Source organism: Zophobas morio, unplaced genomic scaffold (assembly GCF_036711695.1).
Source record: "Zophobas morio isolate AGI-343-1 ecotype UQ-CSIRO unplaced genomic scaffold, CSIRO_AGI_Zmor_V1 ptg000023l, whole genome shotgun sequence".
Classification (NCBI taxonomy): Eukaryota; Metazoa; Arthropoda; class Insecta; order Coleoptera; family Tenebrionidae; genus Zophobas; species Zophobas morio.
The window spans coordinates 14,904,814-14,917,417 of NW_026972128.1; the positions used below are offsets into that span (position 1 = coordinate 14,904,814).

Below are 12,604 nucleotides of genomic sequence, written 5' to 3' on the forward strand. Positions count from 1 at the left end.
GTGGCAAATTTAACGGACAAGCAAGGTTGAGGTAACCTGAACTTCATTTAGTATATATTATTATATAGATACATAAAAATTAGATGTATTAGATATTGAATATGCATTAGTTCGTTGATTCCTGTATACGCAAATAAAAAAAAAAGTATCTCCAAGTTCAAACAACATAACTAAGCTTGTTTTTTAATGAATTCAATAATTTTGTAAAATGACGTCATCAACTGGCTACAGAGGTATTTTACCTATGACATGGAAATAATTCTGATTTATTCCATGCATTTGTGTTAGTAATGGTGTAATGAGTTCCAATACCATACTGGTAATGCAATATTATTAGATTACCGCATTCACGCCAAGTGTGCGGAACAGATTTGATATACGAAAGTTCCCAAAAATTCATTAAAGAATTTCGGTTATTTAGAGAAATATGTCATCAGAGGGAATTTTTATTTTTTTTGTGAGCATTAATTCTTTCTGCACGGTTAACTAAAAACGAAAATTAAATTAGTAATAAATCAGTACGATAAGTGTAAATTTTTTCTTAGTATTTTTCCTATATTCCACATTTTTGTTTGATGTTTTTCAAGAATAAGTGGTACTTTAAAAATTATAACGACCACCAGAGTTATTCCAGTAGTAACTCGTTTCCCAAATTAATTATAAAATGTTGAGAAAAACTAGTCCTGCTAAATCAACCTAATATTAATATTACTGAAATAATTAATTTTTTTAAACAAGTAAATTTATTTTATTTTATTTATTTCTCTGAATGTAAAAATTTAGTAGACTTAATTTCACTGTTCTAAGAAACAATAAATTGATTTGCTCCGTTTTGTACAGAAAAATAACAATTCATGCATAATTTATTACTGTTTCTTGTAAGACAGGTTATGTGTGTTAAATAATTACATTAACTTATACTTATATAAAGTCATGAGTTTAATTAACCGTATTTAATTAGAGAGATAATTGTATGTACTCCCAGATTTTTAGATCTGATCTAATGGATAATAGAAATTTAAATAAACACATCCTAAACATACTTTTATTAATAATAGTATACAATTAGTTTTTAAATTTGACATATCGGCGCCAAGTTTATGTTAGCTTTCTCATGCACTCTTGTCAAATTCGGATGCATATTTTTTAATGTAAATACCATCTTTGTCGTATTTAGCTTCCAACTCATTCCACCACTCACGTTTGTTGTCATACAAATGATGAATAAGTTTTTTGCTGCCGTTTTTCTGTGTCTCACTGCATTTTGAACAGTCTGTTTGCAAGGCATCAGGTATTATTCCTGCAAAAAAAGGAAATGTACGGGTACAATATAAAAAAATTGTAGAAATAAATAATTGTGTTAAAAATTACTCACGTTTTAGTTCTGCACCTTCGTTACTACAACTGCCTCTGTCCATCAAACAATTAACGTAACTTTTTAATAATCGATCATTTTTTATAATATCGTCAATATTGATATCATCATATTTTGTGGTATATTTTTCATCTGGTCGAGCAAAAGCAAGACCAATAAAGAGCACAACTGAAAATATTACCAAATTTTTCATTGTATTAGTTCGATGTTTTCGAAGGTTTGGATACTGGAAGCGTATTTGTTCATGTTTATATATGAAGCATAGCCAAAAAAAATTAAGTGCCCGAACTGACGTCGTAAATATTCAGTAATTTTATGTAGCCGGTAGGCTAACCACACGGGTCGTGACGCAATTGCTTCTTAATTTAAATCGTGTTAATTTACATAAATCGTTCTATCTAAACGTCTGTATAGGTGGCAAGGTGACTACAAAATACAGTCATAACAAATTGTTTGCTTTTATTGTTGTTTTATTGAAATACAGTAAGGCATTAAAGTTTCACACTGAATTAAAATTTAAGAGTTGTATTTTATTTGCTCTTTTTTTCTTTCACCTCTTGTTCATATTTTTTCCTGTACGTTCCATCTTTATCGTATTTCGCTTCAAGTTCGTTCCACCAATCGCGTTTGTGATCAATCAAGTGACGGACGATTTTTTTGCTGCCATTTTTTTGAGTTTCACTACACTTCGAGCATTCAGTGAGTAATGCGTCAGGTAAAACTTCTAAAAAAAAAAAATTAAAACACGAATGGCTTTAAACCAAACTCAACTTTTAAGTTCAGCACCATCAGGAGTACATTTGCCTTTTTCTAAAAGACAGTTAACGTAATTTTTTAAAAGTCGATCACTTTTGATAATTTCGTCCAAATCAACGTCATCATATTTTGTTGTGTATTTTGACGACTCTGAACAAACCTCACTGATAACAAACACTGAAAGAAATAACAACGCCACTCTCTTCATCTTTACTGATTAACAATTACGCTCGTACTTATCTAGGTAAGGTGTAATTGAAGCATTTATATTAAAATCAATTCACTTAAAATGTACTTCATTAGGAGGGGATGATCTCACGCCATCGAGTAATAAGAAGACTGATTCATGCATACCTTGAAAGGAATAATGAGTTTATTGAAATTACGCCTTGCAAAGTTGCAACTTTTTTAACCTTCTAATGTTACATAAAATTAGATTTTACACAATCTGTAGTTTATAAAGGGTTACTGAAATATTGTAAGTTTTACGTATTAACTAATGCTAAATGTACATATACACCAAATTTTGAAAATTGCTAAAAAAATTCGAAAAGAGTGGCAAAAAATTTTTAATTGTAATCCTTCTCACCAGACTGTATTCCCAAAAAGAGACGTCTGTTGTTGTCGTCTATCTCTGTCGATTTTTATTAAACAGATAATCTTCGAAATTACCGAAGATTTTGTTTTAAAATTTTATCTGTATATAAATTGGTTAGTCATCTCCAACAACAACTTTATGACGTCCCTTCAAAATTTTGTGCAGTTGACGTCATTACAATTTTGTAAATAACATACTCCTATACTTGTGGTTTATGAATCCTCCTTGATTTTTTACCCTAAGTATCCACACTTTCGTGAAAAAATCAAAACTGCGCAATTACATTTTATACCAATGCAAGGGCACTAACGTGTGGTAAACTCCGTGGCTGATCCTTAACAATGGTCTAACATGTAAGATATACAGTAGCTTAATAATTAATAATTTTTTTCGTCACCTCCTCGATTTTAAGGAGAAAACTTACGACCTGTTTAATCGTGCATTCTTTCGATGTATAAACATAAACAATCAAAATTAACCAAATACTGATAATATACTTTTTCTCGTTGTTTATCTGGGGTGAACCGTTCGTGATTTGAGCAATAAAATAAATTACCTCACTTTTAATTTTTTTAAGTCATCTAGTATAAATAATTCCAAAAAATATGAATACACTGATAAACCACACGTAGAGACTTACACAATTTTGCACATTTTAGACAGAATTTATTCGGCAATTATGTTATAATTGTAATTTTAAAAACTTCTAATATACAAAATTTTGAGATGACGTCATCATATTCTTGATAGGTATGATCAGATAAATTTTGGTTAGCGTTTTAGTAGTTTTAGTTGAATAGTTTCAGCGATTGTTTAATAAAAATTGACACAAACAACAGACAACAAACGGCAGACAGTCAGACTTCGAAAAAACAAGAAAGTATACATTCGCCAGATGAATCCAGTCACAATATTTCCGTAGAGGAAGTAACAATCAAGTTTTATCCCACTTAAAAATTGATGTGACTATTTACGTCAAACTTTCTTGACATTGGAGCATTCTTGATGCATGTCAGAGAAAATTTGATTATTTTTTTATGTCCTCTGTACACAGTTCAACGCATATGTTTAATTAAGCCTGTTTTTTTTTTCGATACAATGAATTAACAAAATGTTGCTAGTATTCCGCAATCATAATCACTACAAAAATAATATTAATTACTAGGTATCTTACTAAAAAAATGTTAAAAGTGTAAAATTTGATTTCACATTGCTTTGATAACAATTTAAAACTTAGCGACATTTCAAAAATCTATTTATATTTGTGTTTTATGGGACTTTTTTAATAATATAATACTGTTATAATTATGACGTGCTTAAGATTCGGAGCACTATACATTTTTTAAACCAAATTACTCTACTTTCTTTAGGAGAAATTAGTCATTTATAGTAAATTGATCGAATAAATTTTATCCAGACGTAAGTATATTTTAATTGACAGTGGTATTTAAATAGGTCATAAGAAGTGCACCACGTTTGATTTGTTTAATGAGATTTTATTTCGCTATTTGGTTATAATATTCGCTATTAATATTTAGTAGAATAAAGAATTAATTATATAACTGTACGTACGTCACACCTATGCCATCTTGGTCGCAGAGATGAAAGATCTACGTCAGTCGATATCTGGTTTTTACCCAAAATTAGACTGGTTAGTTTAAAATCAATTTTGTGATGACGGAACTTTCCTGTCACAACACACTGTTGCAGCTCTGCAAAATTTAGAATAAATAAACTATGAAAAGATTGTTTTCAACTTTTTTTTTTCAATTCTCTAAGTTTGCTTATATGCAATATTTCAACTTTTTCTACGACCATTTAACTTATATAAAGGTCTACTAAAATTCGAAAAAAAAAGTTGGAATGTCATTTAAAAGAATCTTAAACACGTCACTACAAAAACGGCTGGTTACAAAAAATACATTTTTACGTCAACAAGTGCCATTTTAAAAAAAACAAGTGCCATTTTAAAAAATACAACTGACCTGTTCGAGGACTTTTCAAGAGGTTAATTAACGGATGAATTTTGTGCAGAACACTCTGTACGTATGTGTTTATGCTTTACTTTCAAAGAAACATGATAATCTGTAGTATGTAAGAATAAATAACATTTACATTTTATTTAGAAAAATTATAATTAACATTTTTACTTATTTATTTGGTTTAGAAAAAAAAATTCAACGACTAGAATTGTACTGTATTTATACAGGACGATTTTATTTGCAAGTTGTCGCCTTTCTCATTTGGTTTGTTCATGGAACATCATATAATTCTTACAGGGTCTCATTAAAAATAATTACAGTAGACTGAATTTTATTACATTACTATAACATCTAATTGGTGAAAACATGTAGTTATTCGTTCGAGCAAACCTTACCGGAGAAGTTGTAATGAAATACAAGGCGTTCGCTGCAAATAACATTTTTGTTTAGACATATTGTAGATGATAGATAAATTTTGGCCACTGAAAGAGACTTGACTTCCCATAAGTATTGTAATAATGTAATTTCACAAATAGTTAATTTCATTTAGTGATCGGGAGACTGATATCTGAAAACCTCCATTAGATAACAACAATTTTATAACTGGGTTTAGTATACTCAAACCGTCAACGAAACTTTAGATCCTCGTCAGTTTTAATATTTATTTTCCAGTTCAAAAATGTGAAGAATCATTATACCCACTTGATTTAAAGTAAGAGACATTTTATCCAAGTAACGTTCCTATAACTCTCACTTTATAATTTTAAATCAAACTCAGTGTTCTTCAACAAAAAAATAAAAGCTAATATTGTAACGTGCCATGTTCGTGTAATAAATTTTAGAAAAGAGAAAATATTTTAATACGTGGTTTTCGTTTAGATACAAGGTGTCCCTCAATGTACTTTGAATTAGCTAAATCATTTATTATTAATCTGCTGTAACCTCTATTTTTTACTGAACACAGGTTGGACCAGCTTAGCCGCAATTAAATCACATTAATTATGTTAAGCGTTTATTTTCGTCGAATCAAATTTACATTCATAATAACGTATGTATTTCTAACTAAGTGCTAACTATTCAGTGTTTCTGTTTACAACACTATTCCTTCTTTATCTAATTCCGCTTGATATTTCTTTTTATAGATTCCATCTTTGTCGTATTTAGCTTCCAATTCTTTCCACCAATCATTCTTATTCTTAATTAGGAAGCGAATAACTTTTCTGCTTCCGTTTTTCTGTTTTTCGTTACATTTTGCGCATTCGTTCTGAAGAGCGTCAGGTACCGCCTCTGCAAATAAGAAAAAAAAAAATATTAGTGCGTTTAAACTAGAATTCAAATTAAAATTTCGAAAAAAACAAATTTAAATGCATAGGTATTCTAATAAAGTTCTACAAAAAAGGAAGCAAAAAAAAATTTACAGTTTATAACAAAAATGAATTACTCACTTTTAAGTTCTTCGCCGTCAGGACTGCAGTTGCCTCTCTCCATTAAACAATTGAAGTAATTTTTCAGTAGTCTTTCACTGTTCAAAATTTCATCTAAGTCAACATTGTCGTATTTTTCGGTATATTTCTCGTCCGGACGAGCCCAGGCGACGCCAATGATGGCAACCAATGCAATAAGGATGAACGTCTTCATTATTTCACAGTTTCGGGTCGATGTTCTGGTAGATCTGACTCGCAAGGTTTCGATGCACTAATTTATACCTAAAGAATATACACAAAAAAGTAAAGAGGGGTCACATACGTCAGAGATATCCGAGAATCCCACAGACGTACATAGTCTGGAAATATACTGGGAGCTGATCTTCTATTGTATACCGACATTGTGTTAAAAAATATTTTTATGCACAATCTTAGACGGAAAATTAATTATATTGAAATTAATACTAGAATAACTTTCCATAACCAGAACCAACCAACAAAAAGGCGAAATATCCTGAATGAGTTACAGCTTTTAACTGTTATTTTTATTACCGCTTGTTAAAATTTATAACTGCGTTACTTTTTGAGCTTAACTGGTAAGATTTTTATTTTTGTTCAAATTTAATACAATGATAAAAAAAATAAAATTTCTATATATTGTATAAAATTTAACACAGAGGGGAAGGTTGGCAATTTTTTTACACAAATTGATTAAAACTGTAAATAAATGTAACGCTGTGGTGTTTTTATGATAAAGCTTACATTTTAGAAGAAGGTAATAAGAAGATATATTAGTGTAAAATTGTACACAAAGAATTAGAAACGGAAATGACGCGGTCTGTTAAAAAAAAAACTACAGTTTAATAGATATTTTTTGGAGTAATATGTATATGTTAATATTTATTACAGAGTAATAAAACCTGTTGTAAATGTACCGCTTTTGTGATTTCTATGTTTTTATCTGACTTTTACCATCCAAAATCTGTTGATGACGTCATAACTTTGAAAGCGATGTTCTAATTTTGTAGTTATTCGTTCGAGCAAACCTTACCGGAGAAGTTGTAATAAAATACAAGGCGTTCGCTGCAAATAACATTTTTGTTTAGACATATTGTAGATGATAGATAAATTTTGGCCACTGAAAGAGACTTGACTTCCCATAAGTATTGTAATAATGTAATTTCACAAATAGTTAATTTCATTTAGTGATCGGGAGACTGATATCTGAAAACCTCCATTAGATAACAACAATTTTATAACTGGGTTTAGTATACTCAAACCGTCAACGAAACTTTAGATCCTCGTCAGTTTTAATATTTATTTTCCAGTTCAAAAATGTGAAGAATCATTATACCCACTTGATTTAAAGTAAGAGACATTTTATCCAAGTAACGTTCCTATAACTCTCACTTTATAATTTTAAATCAAACTCAGTGTTCTTCAACAAAAAAATAAAAGCTAATATTGTAACGTGCCATGTTCGTGTAATAAATTTTAGAAAAGAGAAAATATTTTAATACGTGGTTTTCGTTTAGATACAAGGTGTCCCTCAATGTACTTTGAATTAGCTAAATCATTTATTATTAATCTGCTGTAACCTCTATTTTTTACTGAAGACAAGTTGGACCAGCTTAGCCGCAATTAAATCACATTAATTATGTTAAGTGTTTATTTTCGTCGAATCAAATTTACATTCATAATAACGTATGTATTTCTAACTAAGTGCTAACTATTCAGTGTTTCTGTTTACAACACTATTCCTTCTTTCTCCAATTCCGCTTGATATTTCTTTTTATAGATTCCATCTTTGTCGTATTTAGCTTCCAATTCTTTCCACCAATCATTCTTATTCTTAATTAGGAAGCGAATAACTTTTCTGCTTCCGTTTTTCTGTTTTTCGTTACATTTTGCGCATTCGTTCTGAAGAGCGTCAGGTATCGCCTCTGCAAATAATAAAAAAAAAAAAACATATTAGTGCGTTTAAACTAGAATTCAAATTAGAATTTCGAAAAAAACAAATTTAAATGCATAGGTATTCTAATAACGTTCTACAAAAAAGAAAGCAAAGGAAAATTTACAGTTTGAAACAAATATTCATTACTCACTTTTAAGTTCTTCGCCGTCAGGACTGCAGTTGCCTCTGTCCATTAAACAATTGAAGTAATTTTTCAGAAGTCTTTCACTGTTCAAAATTTCATCTAAGTCAACATTGTCGTAAATTTCGGTATATTTCTCGTCCGGACGAGCCCAGGCGACGCCAATGATGGCAACCAATGCAATAAGGATGAACGTCTTCATTATTTCACAGTTTCGGGTCGATGTTCTGGTAGATCTGACTGGCAGGGTTTCGATGCACTAATTTATACCTAAAGAATATACACAAAAAAGTAAAGAGGGGTCACAAACGTCAGAGATATCCGAGAATCCCACAGACATACATATAGTCTAGAAATATACTGGGAGCTGGTCTTCTATTGTATCCTGACATTGTGTTAAAAAATATTTTGATGCACAATCTTAGATGCAAAATTAATTATATTGAAATTAATACTACAATAACTTTCCATAACCAAAAGCAACCAACAAAAAGGCGAAATATCCCGAATGAGTTACAGCTTTTAACTGTTATTTTTATTATCGCTTGTTAAAATTTATAACTGCGTTACTTTTTGAGCTGAACTGGTAAGATTTTTATTTTTGTTCAAATTTAATACAATGATAAAAAAAACTAAAATTTCTGTATCTTGTATAAAATTTAACACAGAGGGGTAGGTTTGCAATTTTTTTACACAAATTGATTAAAACTGTAAATAAATGTAACGCTGTGGTGTTTTTATTATAAAGCTTACATTTTAGAAGAAGGTAATAACAAGATATATTAGTGTAAAATTGTACACAAAGAATTAGAAACGGAAATGACGCGGTCTGTTAAAAAAAAAAACTACATTTTAATAGATATTTTTTGGAGTAATATGTATATGTTAATATTTATTGCAGAGTAATAAAACCTGTTGTAAATGTACCGCTTTTGTGATTTTTATGTTTTTATCTGACTTTTACCATCCAAAATCTCTTGATGACGTCATAACTTTGAAAGCGATATTCTAATTTTGTAGTTATTCGTTCGAGCAAACCTTACCGGAGAAGTTGTAATAAAATACAAGGCGTTCGCTGCAAATAACATTTTTGTTTAGACATATTGTAGATGATAGATAAATTTTGGCCACTGAAAGAGACTTGACTTCCCATAAGTATTGTAATAATGTAATTTCACAAATAGTTAATTTCATTAAGTGATCGGGAGACTGATATCTGAAAACCTCCATTAGATAACAACAATTTTATAACTAGGTTTAGTATAATCAAACCGTCAACGAAACTTTAGATCCTCGTCAGTTTTAATATTTATTTTCCAGTTCAAAAATGTGAAGAATCATTATACCCACTTGATTTAAAGTAAGAGACATTTTATCCAAGCAACGTTCCTATAACTCTCACTTTATAATTTTAAATCAAACTCAGTGTTCCTCAACAAAAAAATAAAAGCTAATATTGTAACGTGCCATGTTCGTGTAATAAATTTTAGAAAAGAGAAAATATTTTAATACGTGGTTTTCATTTAGATACAAGGTGTCCCTCAATGTACTTTGAATTAGCTAAATCATTTATTATTAATCTGCTGTAACTTCTATTTTTTACTGAGCACAGGTTGGACCAGCTTAGCCACAATTAAATCACATTAATTATGTTAAGTGTTTATTTTCGTCGAATCAAATTTACATTCATAATAACGTATGTATTTCTAACTAAGTGCTAACTATTCAGTGTTTCTGTTTACAACACTATTCCTTCTTTCTCCAATTCCGCTTGATATTTCTTTTTATAGATTCCATCTTTGTCGTATTTAGCTTCCAATTCTTTCCACCAATCATTCTTATTCTTAATTAGGAAGCGAATAACTTTTCTGCTTCCGTTTTTCTGTTTTTCGTTACATTTTGCGCATTCGTTCTGAAGAGCGTCAGGTATCGCCTCTGCAAATAACAAAAAAAAATATTAGTGCGTTTAAACTAGAATTCAAATTAAAATTTCGAAAAACACAAATTTCATTGGATAGGTATTCTAATAACCTTCTACAAAAAAGAAAGCAAAGGAAAATTTACAGTTTGTAACAAATATTAATTACTTACTTTTAAGTTCTTCGCCGTCAGGACTGCAGTTGCCTCTGTCCATTAAACAATTGAAGTAATTTTTCAGAAGTCTTTCACTGTTCAAAATTTCATCTAAGTCAACATTGTCGTAAATTTCGGTATATTTCTCGTCCGGACGAGCCCAGGCGACGCCAATGACGGCAACCAATGCAATAAGGATGAACGTCTTCATTATTTCACAGTTTCGGGTCGATGTTCTGGTAGATCTGACTGGCAAGGTTTCGATGCACTAATTTATACCTAAAGAATATACACAAAAAAGTAAAGAGGCGTCACAAACGTCAGAGATATCCGAGAATCCCACAGAAATACATATAGTCTAGAAATATACTGGGAGCTGGTCTTCTATTGTATTCTGACATTGTGTTAAAAAATATTTTGATGCACAATCTTAGATGGAAAATTAATTATATTGAAATTAATACTACAATAACTTTCCATAACTAGAAGCAACCAAAAAAAAAAGGCGAAATATCCTGAATGAGTTACAGCTTTTAACTGTTAATTTTATTACCGCTTGTTAAAAAAAAATTATAACTGCGTTACTTTTTTTAGCTTAACTGGTAAGATTTTTATTCTTGTTCAAATTTAATACAATGATAAAAAAAAGTTGTATTAAAAATATCTACTATGAAATTTAACACAGAGTTGGTTGGCATTTTTTTTTTATAGAAAATGATAACAATTTTAGTAAATGTAAAGCTTTGGTGTTTTTATGACAAAACTTACATTTTATAATATGGTAAAAACAAGATATATTAGTGTAAAATTGTACACAAAGAATTAGAAACGGAAATGACGCGGTCTGTTAAAAAAAAACTACATTTTAATAGATATTTTTTTTGGAGTAATATGTATATGTTAATATTTATTACAGAGTAATAAAACCTGTTGTAAATGTACCGCTTTTGTGATTTCTATGTTTTTATCTTACTTTTACCGTCCAAAATCTGTTGATGACGTCATAACTTTGAAAGCGATGTTCTAATTTTGTCAAGTTTTTTCTTAAAACCAACCCGTACTGAAAACGCTTACTTTTAATTAAACCAAAAATTTAATTACCAATGTTGGTAGCTAGATTTTAAAGTTGTTTTATTTATAATTTTTGTTCCACTTAATTGTATAGAACTTTATAGTGTAAAATATCTAAATTTAACCTGGACATGGAGATCTCTTCAACAATAAATATGTGTAAAAATTATTCCATATTTTATGTAAATATCGTATTTTAATTTAGGGTAAATATATGTGGCCAAAGCAAAATAAAAAAATAAAAATAGTCCTAAAAATCACTTTCATCTCAATCTGTATCTGTTGCACTTTCAAACATTTTTCTGTGTCATACCCAAATTTGACAGTTATTTATGGTACAAATAAATTCAAGTGGAAAGTTCGCTGTGAAGGAGTGTAATTTTTATGAGATTAAATCTTTTTAATGACGTGTGTTGGACATTTCTTTTGCGGTGACTGCTGTAAGATCTTTTCAAATTAAAACTGAAAAATATGGTTTAGGTGGTTATATTTTGTTGGCAGCTGGATTGTTTATAAATAATAACAATAATTAGTGTTTACAAGTGTAAGTTAGCATGTTCGACTGGGATAATTTGATTGACCTTTAAAAACATTATAGTTTAAAGATGAAACTGATTCTTGAAACAACTTCATTGTATATTTATAGTGTTTTTAACATAATGTATCTTGGACGATGTTGCAGCAGTAGTTTGCTATTTTAATTAGGTTGTCAGCAGTAAGTGATCAAGAAAGTTTTTATCAAACCTTGTTAATGAGTTTAACATTAAACATTTAACAATTTAAAACAGATTTATTATTGTTAGTGTTATACTCTTACATCAAAATCGATGTACTTATTTATTCTCACCAAAAAATTTATAATGTTACCTGAAAGAAATTAATATTATTGAAAAAATATAGAAATAAATTTTAAATAAGCATTTGAATTTCCAGTTGTTTTCAAATTAACTGAATAGTGTTTTTAGATCAAAGGGCGAAGACACTTTTTTTAAGGTTTTAAGGTAAAGTTAGGTTAAATGATCACATAAGGCACAATAAACTTTCTGACAATAATATTTTTTATTATGGGAATAATAATGTTTTTTTTTTATTGAAGTGAAAGTACTTTCTTTATTTGTCTTTCATATATATTTTCGAAGGTTCCAATATTGATATCAACAATGCAAAAGACAAAAAAATATTTTAAACAAAATAACAAAACGCAGCTGAAAGCGTGCGTTAAATAATAA

The 12,604-nt window shown here is 29.4% G+C and overlaps 3 protein-coding genes across 3 annotated transcripts; all 3 read right to left on the reverse strand.

The window, feature by feature from the left end:
• Positions 1 to 1,031: 1,031 nt before the first annotated feature.
• LOC135133922 (ejaculatory bulb-specific protein 3-like) lies at positions 1,032 to 2,376 on the reverse strand. The gene is made up of 2 exons (XM_064062471.1): positions 2,147 to 2,376; positions 1,032 to 1,300 (listed from the first exon to the last, which is right to left on the reverse strand). The coding sequence occupies exons 1-2, from the start codon at positions 2,337 to 2,339 to the stop codon at positions 1,113 to 1,115; spliced, it is 381 nt and encodes a 126-aa protein (XP_063918541.1). The 5' UTR covers positions 2,340 to 2,376; the 3' UTR covers positions 1,032 to 1,112.
• A 3,334-nt stretch (positions 2,377 to 5,710) lies between these two features.
• On the reverse strand, positions 5,711 to 6,395 carry LOC135133920 (ejaculatory bulb-specific protein 3-like). The gene is made up of 2 exons (XM_064062469.1): positions 6,157 to 6,395; positions 5,711 to 5,998 (listed from the first exon to the last, which is right to left on the reverse strand). Exons 1-2 carry the CDS (start codon positions 6,347 to 6,349, stop codon positions 5,802 to 5,804), a joined length of 390 nt encoding a protein of 129 aa, XP_063918539.1. The 5' UTR covers positions 6,350 to 6,395; the 3' UTR covers positions 5,711 to 5,801.
• A 1,486-nt stretch (positions 6,396 to 7,881) lies between these two features.
• Positions 7,882 to 10,554, reverse strand: LOC135134035 (uncharacterized). Its single transcript, XM_064062602.1, has 4 exons — positions 10,323 to 10,554; positions 9,979 to 10,166; positions 8,241 to 8,490; positions 7,882 to 8,078 (listed from the first exon to the last, which is right to left on the reverse strand). Exons 1-4 carry the CDS (start codon positions 10,513 to 10,515, stop codon positions 7,882 to 7,884), a joined length of 828 nt encoding a protein of 275 aa, XP_063918672.1. The 5' UTR covers positions 10,516 to 10,554.
• Positions 10,555 to 12,604: the final 2,050 nt, after the last annotated feature.